The sequence below is a fragment of the Cetorhinus maximus genome, chromosome 16, assembly GCF_964194155.1.
Source record: "Cetorhinus maximus chromosome 16, sCetMax3.hap1.1, whole genome shotgun sequence".
Lineage (NCBI taxonomy): Eukaryota > Metazoa > Chordata > Chondrichthyes > Lamniformes > Cetorhinidae > Cetorhinus > Cetorhinus maximus.
Genome location: NC_135894.1, coordinates 79,748,962 through 79,761,278, shown reverse-complemented (window position 1 = coordinate 79,761,278; position 12,317 = coordinate 79,748,962). Strand labels below are relative to the sequence as shown.

The 12,317-nt window shown below is 41.8% G+C and overlaps 1 protein-coding gene across 2 annotated transcripts in view; it reads right to left on the bottom strand.

Moving 5' to 3' along the window:
• Nucleotides 1-12,317, bottom strand: part of urb1 (URB1 ribosome biogenesis homolog) — a 104,199-nt gene that overhangs the window by 26,636 nt on the left and 65,246 nt on the right. For both annotated transcript variants that reach the window (XM_078560178.1, XM_078560179.1), the window contains exon 31: nucleotides 787-947. In XM_078560178.1, coding sequence (XP_078416304.1) covers nucleotides 787-947 — 161 coding nt within the window. The remainder of the gene's footprint in view (nucleotides 1-786; nucleotides 948-12,317) is intronic.

The following is a 12,317-nucleotide window of genomic DNA, read 5'->3' as shown; positions in this document are numbered from 1 at the left end:
AAGCCATCAGGTCCTGGGGATTTGTCAGATTTTAGTCCCTTAAGTTTTCCAGTACATTTTCTCTGCTGATATTAATTACCTTAAGTTCCCACTCTCATTAGCCCCTTGGTTACCCTCTATTTCTGGTATGTAATTTGTGTCTTCTACTGTGAAAACAGGCACAAAATACTTGCTTACTTTAATTTAGGAAAACGTGCTTGAATATGAAATAAAACTATCATACCAGCATGCATGCAAGTCCTTCTGCTTTACACTATATGTATATGCCAAATCATCACAAGGTATCACCTAATGAGGATGACAAGATATGTTGAGGACTGGAAAAAGCTGCAGACAGCGATGAAGATTGGAAATGGACTTGATGGTACAGCATGTATGCCCTAGCGTGGTGGTGAGGGTTCAAAAACTGAAATTGAGTGTTAGTCCAGGATACTGACTGGCATTGTGAAACCAGTCACTGGCATTGTGAAACCAGTCACTGGCATTGTGAAACCAGTCTCTGGCATTGTGAAACCAGTCTCTGGCATTGTGAAACCAGTCTCTGGCATTGTGAAACCAGTCTCTGGCATTGTGAAACCAGTCTCTGGCATTGTGAAACCAGTCACTGCCAGATCAAGGTGATTAATTTACAACATTTAGTTTCTCCCTGTGGAGACATCATGGATGGTGCATGGTATGGAGACCCACTGGATTGGGATGGATGCATTTTGGAAGATTCTGCAAAGCTGTAAAGGACATTCATTAGTCTGAGATTGAAGCAAACTGTATATCATGCATTCCACTTACCTGCCGCTTTTCCCTAAAACGAGCAGCCTCTAGATGGGTGTAGTAATTACCCAGGATGTGATAGGCAGCAGCTCTCACTTTAGGATCATAACTGCTAAGAGCTGCCACAGTTAATCCCAAAGCATTAACATCCACAAACTTGTAGCAGTCTACCACAGCTTCTGCAAGGATAAAAAAAAAACAAAGATTTTAATTTATCTGATGTCTCTTCACAATCTCAGGAAGTTTGATGTTGCTTCACTTACAAATAATTACTTTGAAGTGCAGTCACTGTTCTTCTGTAGGCAAATGTGGCAATTATTTTGTACATAGCAACACAGCACAAATGGCAGAGAGGTGCAATGACCAACTACTTTGTTTTGGTCAAGGGAAGAATGTCGGCTGAGATAATGGAAGATCTCTCTGCTCTCCCTGAAAGAAAAGTTGCTGGAAGTCCTTACTTAAAAAGCAGATATGAGGGCATGTGTTCATGGACCTACAGCTTATTGCCTAACATACAGAAGTTGCAGAGGCAAGCAAATTCTATCAAAACTCTACACCTCCAACAAATGTCATCACAATTTTATGAATATCACACTGGTCAGGAACATGGTGACAAGGCACTCACACATTTTATGGTGTGTTGCTTTATTTGCTGTAACTCACAAGGTGTTCTTTGACACCTTTTGTCCATCTAGAATCACACCCTTGTCCAGAGTCTGGTGACAATAAATGACTATCCTCTAACAGACAGGGGAGGGGGTAGAAGATAAGCAGATTCTTTCTGGTGGCTTCAAATTGACAACCCTGACAATGCAAGCTTGGAACCAGGGTTAGGAATCTTAACCTGAATTAGGTCAGTCTGATTGACCTATCACTAAGAGGGCAGGGAGGAGTAGACCCATGGCTCTAGTAACCTTGTAAGCAATTTTCCATTAGGTCAAGTGGAATTGGTTGGTTGAGTGGTAGGAAATTTTACGAGTCCTCTCTACTAGTAAGCCTGCCGTTTAGCTGGTAACAACCTATGGTAAGTTTTTTGATCTTGAGTGACTGGGATGTGCTTCCATGCAGAGACGTGGCATCACTCTGTAATCGAGCCAACAGAAACTCAATATTAAGCATGGTGATGGGATTTCTGTATGTCAGATACCCAAGTGACAAAAAACATTCAAATAAATCCACCCCTAATGACAAATTAACTCAGGTGGACCACAAGAATAATGATTTAAGTGAAGTAAATAGCACACTTGTAAATGTTGAGGGAAGTAACATGCTCTTCTGAGAGTGAGGTTGAAGCTGACTTTTGACAGGGTACAGCGAGTTTATCCTGCACCTAATCTGTGTTATACTTGTTCTGGAGGTAGCTCATACCAAAACACTCTATTCTACACTACTAACATCTTTTACATCAATGGCTACAAAACTAAGTTCTTTTAAAAAAACTCTTGAAATCAGTTAATAACCTAGCTCTTTTATTAAAATTATTTGTGTGCACTGCATTCAGTCAAAGTTCCATAATTCGGTAGTTCCATTTAAAGTTGTTCTCTTGACCTAACATCAAAAAATCATTTGACTTTCCACCTAATGGAAATGACGCAGTCAGTATATACCAATCTCATTTGGCAAACAGAGACTTACATTAAAACAGACAAGACTGTTGCTAAACTACAGGAGAGAAAATTGATGATCGAGCCTGTCTTGCATGTGACTGCATTTTGTTTTGATCCTAATTTCACGCAGTCTAGTGAACCAGTGCATTGGTGACATTGTGTCACTGAGCAGAAGGGCACAAGCACTTATTTGACAGTCCTAGTAATGAAGCCAGTTAACCCTAGCTCTTCCTTTAGTAACTTCAAGTGTATGGCTTCATAACAATTTTGGTAAAGCTTGGCTCTTCGCCATCTCAACCAATGAATACAATAGTTTAAAACAAAGCACTCAGATGGATTTAAACAATAGATTGTTTTAGAAACTGTACAAATCATTTTGAGGCAGCTATGTAGGCAAGCTGACATGATTCTGATATCTACTCAATTTTCTTTTCTCTGCAATTGTTCTCCTACCTTGTGGTTTCAACAGAGAATTACAATTTTGAACTAATAAATGCAGTTTTCCATTTACTTAATGCAATAGACAGGGATAAAAGACAAGCACTGAGCTAGCTGTAGATATATCCTCAGAATCAGGGGCGCAATTTTGGAACAAGTTACAAAGTAGGGGCTGTTATTTTCCACGCACTTGAAAAGAATTAAGGCAAGATGAAATTGTTGGGGTAAATTTGCAAAGTCTACCCTTAGCTTCGCTGTACAGAATTATCCCTTTCACATAAACGGGATAATAAGTTACTCGAGATAGATTATTTAACATGGTGCGACGACATGGATAAACTGAAGTGTTTATGTAAATAGGTGCTATATCTTTCATAAAAAGAACTCAAGGCCATTATTGGCTGTGGGATACAAGGTGGTTTGGTGAATTAACTTGCCCCCTGGTAATTGGATTCAACTTCAGCTGATGGAGGAACGTCTCCACTCTGCTAGATGCAAAGTTTGTAGGTGAGGTGAATTTCTAAGCCTTCACTGGTACAAAAGAACCAAAACACAAATTTGGCAACAATTCACAAAAATCAGAAATATGAAATGCACTGGAAAGATGTGAGCAAAGTAAACTTACTCACTTGTTCACAACCTGAGCTGACCTGACCCTGGTCTTCTACATTCCCTTCTCCACCTCTACCTCCATAATATGTATCACCCCCACCCCTACCTCAGGAAATCTGCTGCTGATTGTCACCTGCACAATCAACTATTCCAATGTACTCCTGGCCAGCCTTCCATCTTCCACCCTCCGTAAACGTTGGTTCATCCAAACCTCAGCTGTCATATCCTATCCCTCACTGAGTCACGCTCAATCATCATTCCTTCCTTCAATGGTGCACATTGGTTCCTGGTCTTCCTATGCCTCAAACAATGAAGCTCTCATTCTCCAAGGCCTCCTTTCCTTATCTCTGTAACCTCCTCCACCCTATTATTCTCTTATCATCCAACTCAGATCCCTTTCCCTTGCTCCACTACTGATGGTTCTGACTTCCACCATCTCAGCCCCACGCTCTGGAATTTCCTCCCTAAACCTTCCACCTCCCTCCTCTCCTTTAAGACCCTCCTTATAACACACTTCTTTGGCCAAACTTTTAGTTACCCCTCCAAAACAAAGAACTTGCATTTATATAGTGCCTTTCATAACCACATGGTTTCTGAACATGCTTTACAGCCAATGAAGCATCTTTGAATTGTAGTCACTGCTATAAGTAGGTACAATAGCAGCCATCATGCATAGTAAAGTCTGACAAACAACAATGAGATAATGATCAGATAACCTGCTTTACTGATATTGGTCGAGGAATAAATATTGGTCAAGACACTGGGGAGAAATCCTTTGCTATTCTCCAAAATAATGCTATGGGATATCACACATCTAACTAAGAGGGCAGACAGGGCTTCAGTTTAATGTCTTATCTTAAAGGCGGCACCTGTAACAGCGTAGCAGACTTCAGCACTGCACTGAGGTGTCAGACTAGATTAAGTCTTGAAGTAGGACTTGCACCCACAACCTTCTGACTTAGAGACAAGGGTGCTACCAGCTGATCTACAGCTAATATCACATTCTTTGGCTTGCCATCTATTTTTCTGATTATGTCTCTGTAAAGTGCAGTAAAACATTTAATTACATTCAAGGCGCAATATAAATGCAAGCTGTTGTTATAACTAATAAGGATTTTGTTATTTTGTGGTTGAGAGCACCCATTGACATTTATGCAATCTCAATTCGGTTTGGTGAAAATCATGGACTTTAGGAGCAACAGGAGCACGCATTATGGATCATGGATCAGAAACTGATTGTCTCTCTCAGACTCTATTCTCAAGTCACTTCTAGATGATCACCTAGCAACCAGAGTGTGATTGGGCTAATACAGGTCTTATACACCCCTTTGCAACTCAAATTGGAAGGGTGTGAAGGAAGTCTCTACCTTTACCAGGCCAAAAATATATTACTTGCTAAAGTTAACCAATTAAAAAAAAAGCTCCAAACATTGTGTGTGTATATGTACATATACACACACATTTATAAGCATAGTAGAAACACCCTAGTTCAAGAGGCTGAATCACTACACAAAGTATTGAACTCTACTGCATAAATTTGAGACTAGCTCCAAGTGGCTGTGTTAAAAATACTGACCTTTTTTTTGGGAAGGGGACTGTTACCAGGAAAAGATCCACCAGTTGACTGAGTGCATCAGATATTTAATGTTTTATAGATGAACGTACAAGGGCAGAGCACCTCTAAGAGACTTAGGTAAGTGGATTTTGCCAGATTATTTGAAATTGCTTTACAGAAAGTATAGCAAAGGGGAGTCAGCCTCTGCCAAGCACATACACAAGTTTAAATTGATAGAAGTTAAATAAAACAAATGAATCTGAAGGCATATCAAAAGACTGAATATTATAAACTGTAAATCTGGAATGTAGTAGAAACAATAAGCAACATCAGGAGCTTAGAGAGCCTTCTGAAAATTGCAGAACAAAAACTTGCTTATCTTGTGGTTCCTGGGTCATGGTACAGTACGAGAGCAGTGGGTCACATGGGAGATGTTCTTGATGCAGTAATTATATAAGAATTAGGGATTTACTGAAGCATGTGATCGTCACATAACTAAATGATTGGCCAAGTTCATATGATGAGTGCTGGATATCAAACTGAACCAATTCACACAGGTGCAGTGGAAGATACTCTTTCAACCTAGGATTGAGGCACATCAGTGACGTCAACATTAAGGGAGCACTGCTTATTTACTCTGCTTTTTGTGTCAATACTGAGTCTGGGTATAAATATGGAAACATTTCCCATTCTCTAACACAGACTTCTACAAAGATAACAACTCTTTGCAGCAAACATAAAGGGCAGGATTTTGCTCTTGGCGGGGGTGCTCGGTGGGGGCGGTTGGGAAGCCGACTGCCGCCCGCAATCGGCTTCGCACCGTGATTTCACACGGGCTGGCCAATTAAGGCTCGCCCTGCGTGGATCACGAGCGGTAGTGCTAAGCGCTGCCTGTGCGAATGGGGAGAGGAGGGAGAGCCGGGCCTTGCACGCAGTTCGCGCATGCGCGAGAAAGGGCGCTTCAATCTCCGAGGCATGGAGCTGCCTCAGGGTGATTGAAGCCGCTGTTTAAAAGAAAAATGAAGGCAATAAAAAATTGAATAAAACATGTCCCCTCATGTGACTCTGTCACATAAGCAGGGACGTGTTTTTAATTCAAAAATAAAGGTTTTATTTAACGTTTATTTGCTTTAGTGGATGAAGTTTCCTAAAAAATGTAAAGACCACTTGGCCTTTTCGCCTGCCCGCCAACCATTAGGCTGGGCGGGCAGCATAAATTTGAATTTAATTAGATCGTTAATATCCTTAACAGGCCTTTTAATTATCGGTGGGTGCGCAGCTGACTCTGGCACGTGCCTGCCGAATGAAATATCGCGAGACTGCACCATGACGTTGGGATGCACACCCGGCTTCAACGCGCCTCATTTTACGCTCGGACGTGATGAGCATGCACCCGCACGCCGAGCGTAATATTCTGCCCATGAAATGCTGACTCAATATGCGCATCTCCTTTGATCCGTTTAACCTTCAAGTGATAAAGAATCACAGATCTTAATGGCACAGAAGGGGCCATTTGGCCCATCGTGTCTGCACTGGCTCGCCAAATGAGCATTATGACCCCGTGCCATCGTCCTGCCTTTGCCCCGTGCCCCTGCCCATAATCCAGAGAGAGAAAAAAAATGAATGATGTGCATTTTAATAGCGTCTCTCAGAAACACTTCAAAGGGCTTTATTTTGAAATGTAATTACCTCTATTATGTAGCTGATCTCAGCAGTTGTTTGTTAAAAAGCAAAGTCCATCAACAGTTGCATAACCAACCAATCCATCTTGGTTCATGGAGAGAAGCACATTGGTCAGAACACTGAGGACTTCTTGCACTTTTACGAAGTTGTACCATGGAATTTTTAATATCCACAGAAAACCACTAGAACAAATGTGACTTAACACCTTTTCTAAGAGACGGCATCTTGAAAATGTAGTACTCCCTCAGCAGATAAAAACTCAATCATTGGGTCAATCTGACATAGATGAGCTGAAATTAAATACCAAATTATGCTTTCAGGATGGAGCCTTGTCTAAGGGGCTGTATATTGGGACACTACAGGTGTCTGCTACTTCTCACATTGTGCTCTCAATGGGCTTTGATCTAAGCTGAGAGTGCGCAATTTAAAAAAAAAAGGCTTTTCTATTTGCTAAAAGTGGAAAAACATTGCCCAGAAGAGCATTAGCCTTCATGCTGATACCAAAATCTTCTGAATTAAAAAAAAATCAATATGTGCCTTCCAAAAAGAGAGATTATGCCCTTGATCTGGAAAACTTCACTCTGAACTACAGCTGTAAAACGACTATCACATTTAATAACCTCGAAAAGTGAAATGCATCTGAAATTATAATGAAACTTCCATTGACAGGTTTATGTCAGGCAAATGTAATCTCTTTCATATTCCAAGGTCACAAATTCTTACAAAGCAGCTATATATATCACAGCTACTAGAGACAGAATGGCACTTTTATTTAAGATCCAGCACAGACAGTGAAATAGTCAGATTGCAGACAGGCTAGGTAGGGAGGGCAGAAAAGTGGCTTTGCTTTATGATAGCTCATTAGACTATTTTCACCGTAATTATGACAAGTTAAAATTTTAAAATTCGACTGCCTCATTGCTGACACAACCACAAGTAACATCCAGCATATATCCTCAATTATTTATGAGGAACTTTGGAGCCTTTCATTTACAACATTTTTACGGTGTTTCTTTATGATAACAGCATTTATCCAAACACAGATATTGAAGCTTGACTGACACAGGGTTAAGGAAACAGTAAAACAGAGTTCAAAAAAAAACATTAAGAGGCCTAGAAGAATAAAGTTCAAATTACACCTAATGCAGATACAGGCACAAGTGCTTACTTATTTTTTAAACATCAGAGTATTAAACAGTAGGAAAAGGTAGGCAAATTATATTTAAAATACAAGTTGTATACTTGATAAATTGAATGGCATAGGGATAGGGCTCTGTGTAAAATTCCTTTTTCCAGTCTTGACTCACTTGCTACAGAAAATGGGGATAATGGGCCCAATTTTAACTCATTCAAAACTCATCCACTTGCAGGGTTAAAATTCAGCCCATTGTTCCTCATTTAACAAAAACACGATTATGCCTGTTCTGTTTCCATAATCAATTCTCAAGACATCTCCCTAGGGATCTCCTCACTATCTATAGCAATCTGCTGTTCTCCTTTACTCTTTCTCCCCCAGTCTTCTCTCTTCCACTGTTCAAGTTCCCCTGACTACAAGTTAACCACTGGTTTAAAATGCCTCCGAATGCCAGTTTAAAGCCCTATACCTCAACTATGTATGCTCTTTAAGATCTCGATCCTCTAACAAATTCCTGGACTTCTCTGGACATCACGGCCACTCTCTGCAGTGGAATACATTGGATTAAAATGCAAAACTCAGTTGCTGTCTCCGACTTGCTGCTCTGTTGCTTATATTTTAAAGTAACTTTGATCAACCTGCAGACCTTTCCTCCACTACTATTCTAACTGAAAGTCTTCAATCCATGCTAAACCTGTGACTGGTTATATAGGCGTTTCAGGTTCAGCTCTAGCCTGTTCTTGGCCAGAGATTCACTCAACTGGGGCAAAAGTACAAACCTCTGCCAGAATCTGGATTTTATGGTGACCGTCAAATTCGCTTCATCTTTCTGGCCTGTAACAGGTCCTGAACACTTTCTGAATCTTCATTTCCATGAAAATACCTCCAACTGCGCATCCTTCAATACTCTACCCTCAAATAGCTCCTAATTTTCACTTACTTATCACATTTGTCTCCGAACGTGGACAATTGTTTATAGATACTCCATGCTGACTCCACCCTACATATGCCAACATTATCTTGCTACAAGGTGTCTGGCTTTCAAGCCCCCTCCTCCCCACCACCTCTGGACTCCCTCCTATTGTCTCCCATCTAGTGTCAGTTTGCTGTCAGGATTTTATGTTATGTCAGAATTGCTATTTAACTCACTAACAAAGTTGTGCATTTTAATGCTGCATATTCGCAAAATTTTGTTAGCTGATCGAAGAGTGACAGCCATGCTCCAGTTTGATGGAAAATCGAGGCCCTGTGATTCCAAAGCTCAAAGATCACTCAAAATTCAACATAATCTGATCTAGGTTGCAAACAAGGATAGAAGAAAAATATTCACACATACTCTTCTGAGGTTGAAGCTAGGGCATATTGTTGAGGTAAGGCAGTATTTTGTATCTGTTGTTGAGGTAAGGCAGTATTTTGTATCTGTCTGCACTACATTTGACCCAGGAATGCTTTATGCTAAAGTCAGCTCCATTCTCCAGCACTCCGAATTGTCAAGCACATGAATCATAGTGTCATGGTTAATGCAAGGGCAGGAAATCAGCTGAAGAATGGGCTGCATGTAAGTAGAGATACAGATAATCATAACATGTACTGTGTTGCGGGGACAATGGAAAAGTCATCCATGGAATAAAAAAAATCAGGATTGAGTACAAGAGTCAAAATTAGCTTAGGTAGACTCTAATGTTGGATTGATATCCTAGAGCTTTCACTGGATCATCATCTGGTGTTACACGTTTTTTTGAATTTCTCAAGGATTTCCCTCCACTGCTTTTTTTGAATCTCCCCCTCTGGTCAAACAATGCTCTCAGTGAGAATCTGGTTACCCTCAGTTACAGGTGCTCTGGCTAAGCTACTTCCCAAAGTACTTCTCAACAGAAACCTGCCTCTGTCCAGGAGTAAAAATTCATGTCCCCAGGAGGTCTCCAACAGGTTGGAAACTGGCCAATAAATGCTGCTGGAAGAATGAATACACGGAGATTATTTCAAATGAAAGAGGCTCATGCTCGGATCTTGCGTGTTTGCTTATATATATATATATATTTTTTTTTAAACCGAGGTAACCTTTGTCCTTCTGAAGAGGTTAACGTGTTTTGGCAGATCCCTTGAAACCTTCTCACGAGCCCCTAGGGGACTGCGGACTGCTTGAGTACCCCTGCCCTAAGTGGCCAGTTTGCTTCTCGATGGGAGTACAGTGTTGTGCAGAGTGTGCCACCTAGTGGCCTTGTTGCAGCACTGGTTAAACTACAAAACTACTTGTTATTTTGACAATTAAATGCACACGCTAATAATATTTCAAATATAAAGAATACTCTGAACCTAAGTTCAGAGGTTTGAAACTACTTGTTATGCGTACTATCATTCTTAACCATCAAGTCAAGTATGCAGTGACAGAAATCAGTGATAAATGACCAAATTCAGAGACACTTTTTTGACTTCACAGTAATCAGGATTGTGAATCTGTAACTTCTACAAAGGATCAATTACTTTGATTTTATGGTAAACTTATGGCACTCGTGTGGTATCTTCTTGGATGTTACTGAAATACCAAAAATGCAGTGCTCACCCAGAACCGCTTTATCCAATTTAGGGTCGTGGTGAGTCAGAGCCTATCCCGACAGGAAATGGGCGCTAGGCGGGGCACACCAAGGGCAGGACGCCAGTCCATCGCAGGGCACACACTCGTACGCACACTAAGGGGCAATCTAACCGTAGCCAATCCATCGTGTTTGGACGGTGGGAGGAAACCGGAGCACCCAGCAAAATGTGCAAGCTGCACACAGAAAGACATACGAGGTCAGAATTGAACCCCAGTCCCTGAAGCTGAGAGACAGCAGTGCTAACCACTGTGCCACCATGCCGCTCTGCTAAAAAAAAAGGAAATTATTTATTGGGGAGGGGGTGACACTGTTCATGAAATACCTAGAAAAGGTGGTACTGTTTAGATGGACACTGGCTGTGGTGTAAAAGGGGTGGAAGTGAAGTCCCAACAGGAAAGGCTGAAAACAAAGTCATCATTCACATTTTAATGACTGGTTCTTACTAATCATTAAAAATACCAGTCAATGGCACTTCATGCCATGCTTGTGACTGCAACCGTACACCACCACTTTAAGGTTCTCAGGGTCATCATCCTTCCTATTGTTATGTAGGAAAACGCAGCAGCTATTCTGATGAGTTTTATGCTATTGCATAAAAAGAAGAAATGGCAGACCACAGTTACTGGAATCAACAGTGTGTAAAAATGGAAGGGTTAATATTTTCTTGTAGTTGTAACAAGTATATTTAAAATAATCTCTTTTGTATTTTTAAATAATTATAAGAATGCCTTGGTTGAGAGTGGTTGCTGAAAGATATGGGGCAGAATTTTGCCTTCGGTGAGAAGGGGGCGGGGCCTGCTCGCCGATGCGTAAAACGATGCAGGATGACATCGGGCGAAACCCCTGATGTCATCCCACCCCATTTAAATTTTCAGGAAGGCGGGCGGACAGCGAAATCAGCTGCGGGCCCGCCGACCTGTCAATTGAGGTCATCGACAGGCTCATTTATGCCACTAAAGGACCTGCCCGTCCAGCCTTGAGGTTGGCGGGTCGGCCAGGAGCCCCGGCGGCAAATAGAAAAAACATGAAACCTCATCCACCGGCGGGATGAGGTTTCATGCAAGGTTTTAAAATTTTTAATAAAGTTTTACTGTAATTTATGAACATGTCCCATCTCATGTGACATTGTCACATGAGGGGGACATATTAGGGAATTTCTTTTCTATTTTTAACATTTATAAAAGTGTCAGCGATCTCCGAGGCAGCACTTAGCCTCAGGGAGATGTGCGCTCTTTCGTGCGCATGCGTGGAAGAGGGCGCTCTCGCTTTTGGGGAATCCTCCCCGCCCGCACAGGAAGTGCATAGCGCTTCCCGCCGGATGTCACGCCGGGCGGGCCTTACTTGGCCCGCCCACGTAAAATGGCGGCGGGGATTGGTTCCCTGCCCGCCGGAGATTGGGTCGGGCCCGTCCACCCGACAGGCAGAAAATTCTGTCCATGGTGACAGTGTTCAAATCACATTAAGACATTTATTAATAAATTTCCAATTCTACGCCAAACTTGTACAGAACTGATGAAACCTCAGTAACTGAATTTTAATCAACTTGATTCCACTCCTGATTTCATTTTTAAAAATTGTTGATCGATGTCCAGTGGAATGTAAAAGTACTGATCTCCAAAACTGTAAATCTCTGGCCTGGTCTGTACAGGCAAAAAAGATGTCTGGAGTCTCATGGAAAGGACAGGGCTAGACCGCTGGCTAGAGAGCGTCCAGCCTGTGTCGCCTCTTTCCGGGAAGGCCCATAGCATCTTGTGCCACTCGGGCACTTGACAGGCCAGTGGAGGCCTTTGCCCGAGATCAAGGGCCACAGGGGCACTCACCCGCTGAGGGTTGCCGCCCAATCAGAGGTTAGCAGCTCTATTGTTTGGCAGTGCCACTGGGGCAGGGGCAGCTACTGCCTAGGATCGTTGCTGGATCCCAGA